The 439-nt window shown below is 61.3% G+C and overlaps 1 protein-coding gene across 1 annotated transcript in view; it reads right to left on the bottom strand.

The window, feature by feature from the left end:
- Positions 1-72: 72 nt before the first annotated feature.
- The window catches only part of CHRD (chordin), a gene marked incomplete at its 3' end in the record, with an annotated part of 3,016 nt that continues 2,649 nt past the window's right edge, over positions 73-439 (bottom strand). The window contains exons 7-8 of the mRNA XM_009879091.1: positions 276-382; positions 73-189 (exon numbers count right to left, since the gene is read on the bottom strand). Of these exons, the coding sequence (XP_009877393.1) occupies positions 73-189; positions 276-382 (224 nt within the window). The remainder of the gene's footprint in view (positions 190-275; positions 383-439) is intronic.

The following is a 439-nucleotide window of genomic DNA, read 5'->3' as shown; positions in this document are numbered from 1 at the left end:
AAATTACAAGGGTTGGGATGGGGACTTGCCCAAAACCCCCATGCCACCCCCCCAGTGCCACCGGGTTCTCACCAGCCCATCCTTGTAGCTGGGTGTCATGTCAAACAGAATGTTCCTCTTGCTCTTCCGCCGGGGTTTGGTCTCCAACGTGATGCCCACCACCTCGCTGGCAGTGCCCACCACCTGCACCTACGGGAAGGGTGACGAGGGGCAGCACCAGAGTGAGAGAGACACCCCTGGGATCCCCAGGATAGAGAGAGATGCCCCTCACTTACCTGGTACTCTAGCGTGCCGTTCTCATGCAGTGCCAGCTTGGCCGAGCCCACGGCCCCTGTCTTGGTCGGCAGCAAGGCGTCTGCTCCGCACAGCACACTTTGGATGGCTTCAGCCCAGGGAGAGAGACATGGAGAGGAGGGGGGTGAGCTTGGCCTCAGTGGGG

The sequence above is a fragment of the Apaloderma vittatum genome, unplaced genomic scaffold (genome assembly GCF_000703405.1).
Source record: "Apaloderma vittatum isolate BGI_N311 unplaced genomic scaffold, ASM70340v1 scaffold30371, whole genome shotgun sequence".
Classification (NCBI taxonomy): domain Eukaryota; kingdom Metazoa; phylum Chordata; class Aves; order Trogoniformes; family Trogonidae; genus Apaloderma; species Apaloderma vittatum.
This window is presented reverse-complemented; position numbering and strand designations above follow the sequence as displayed.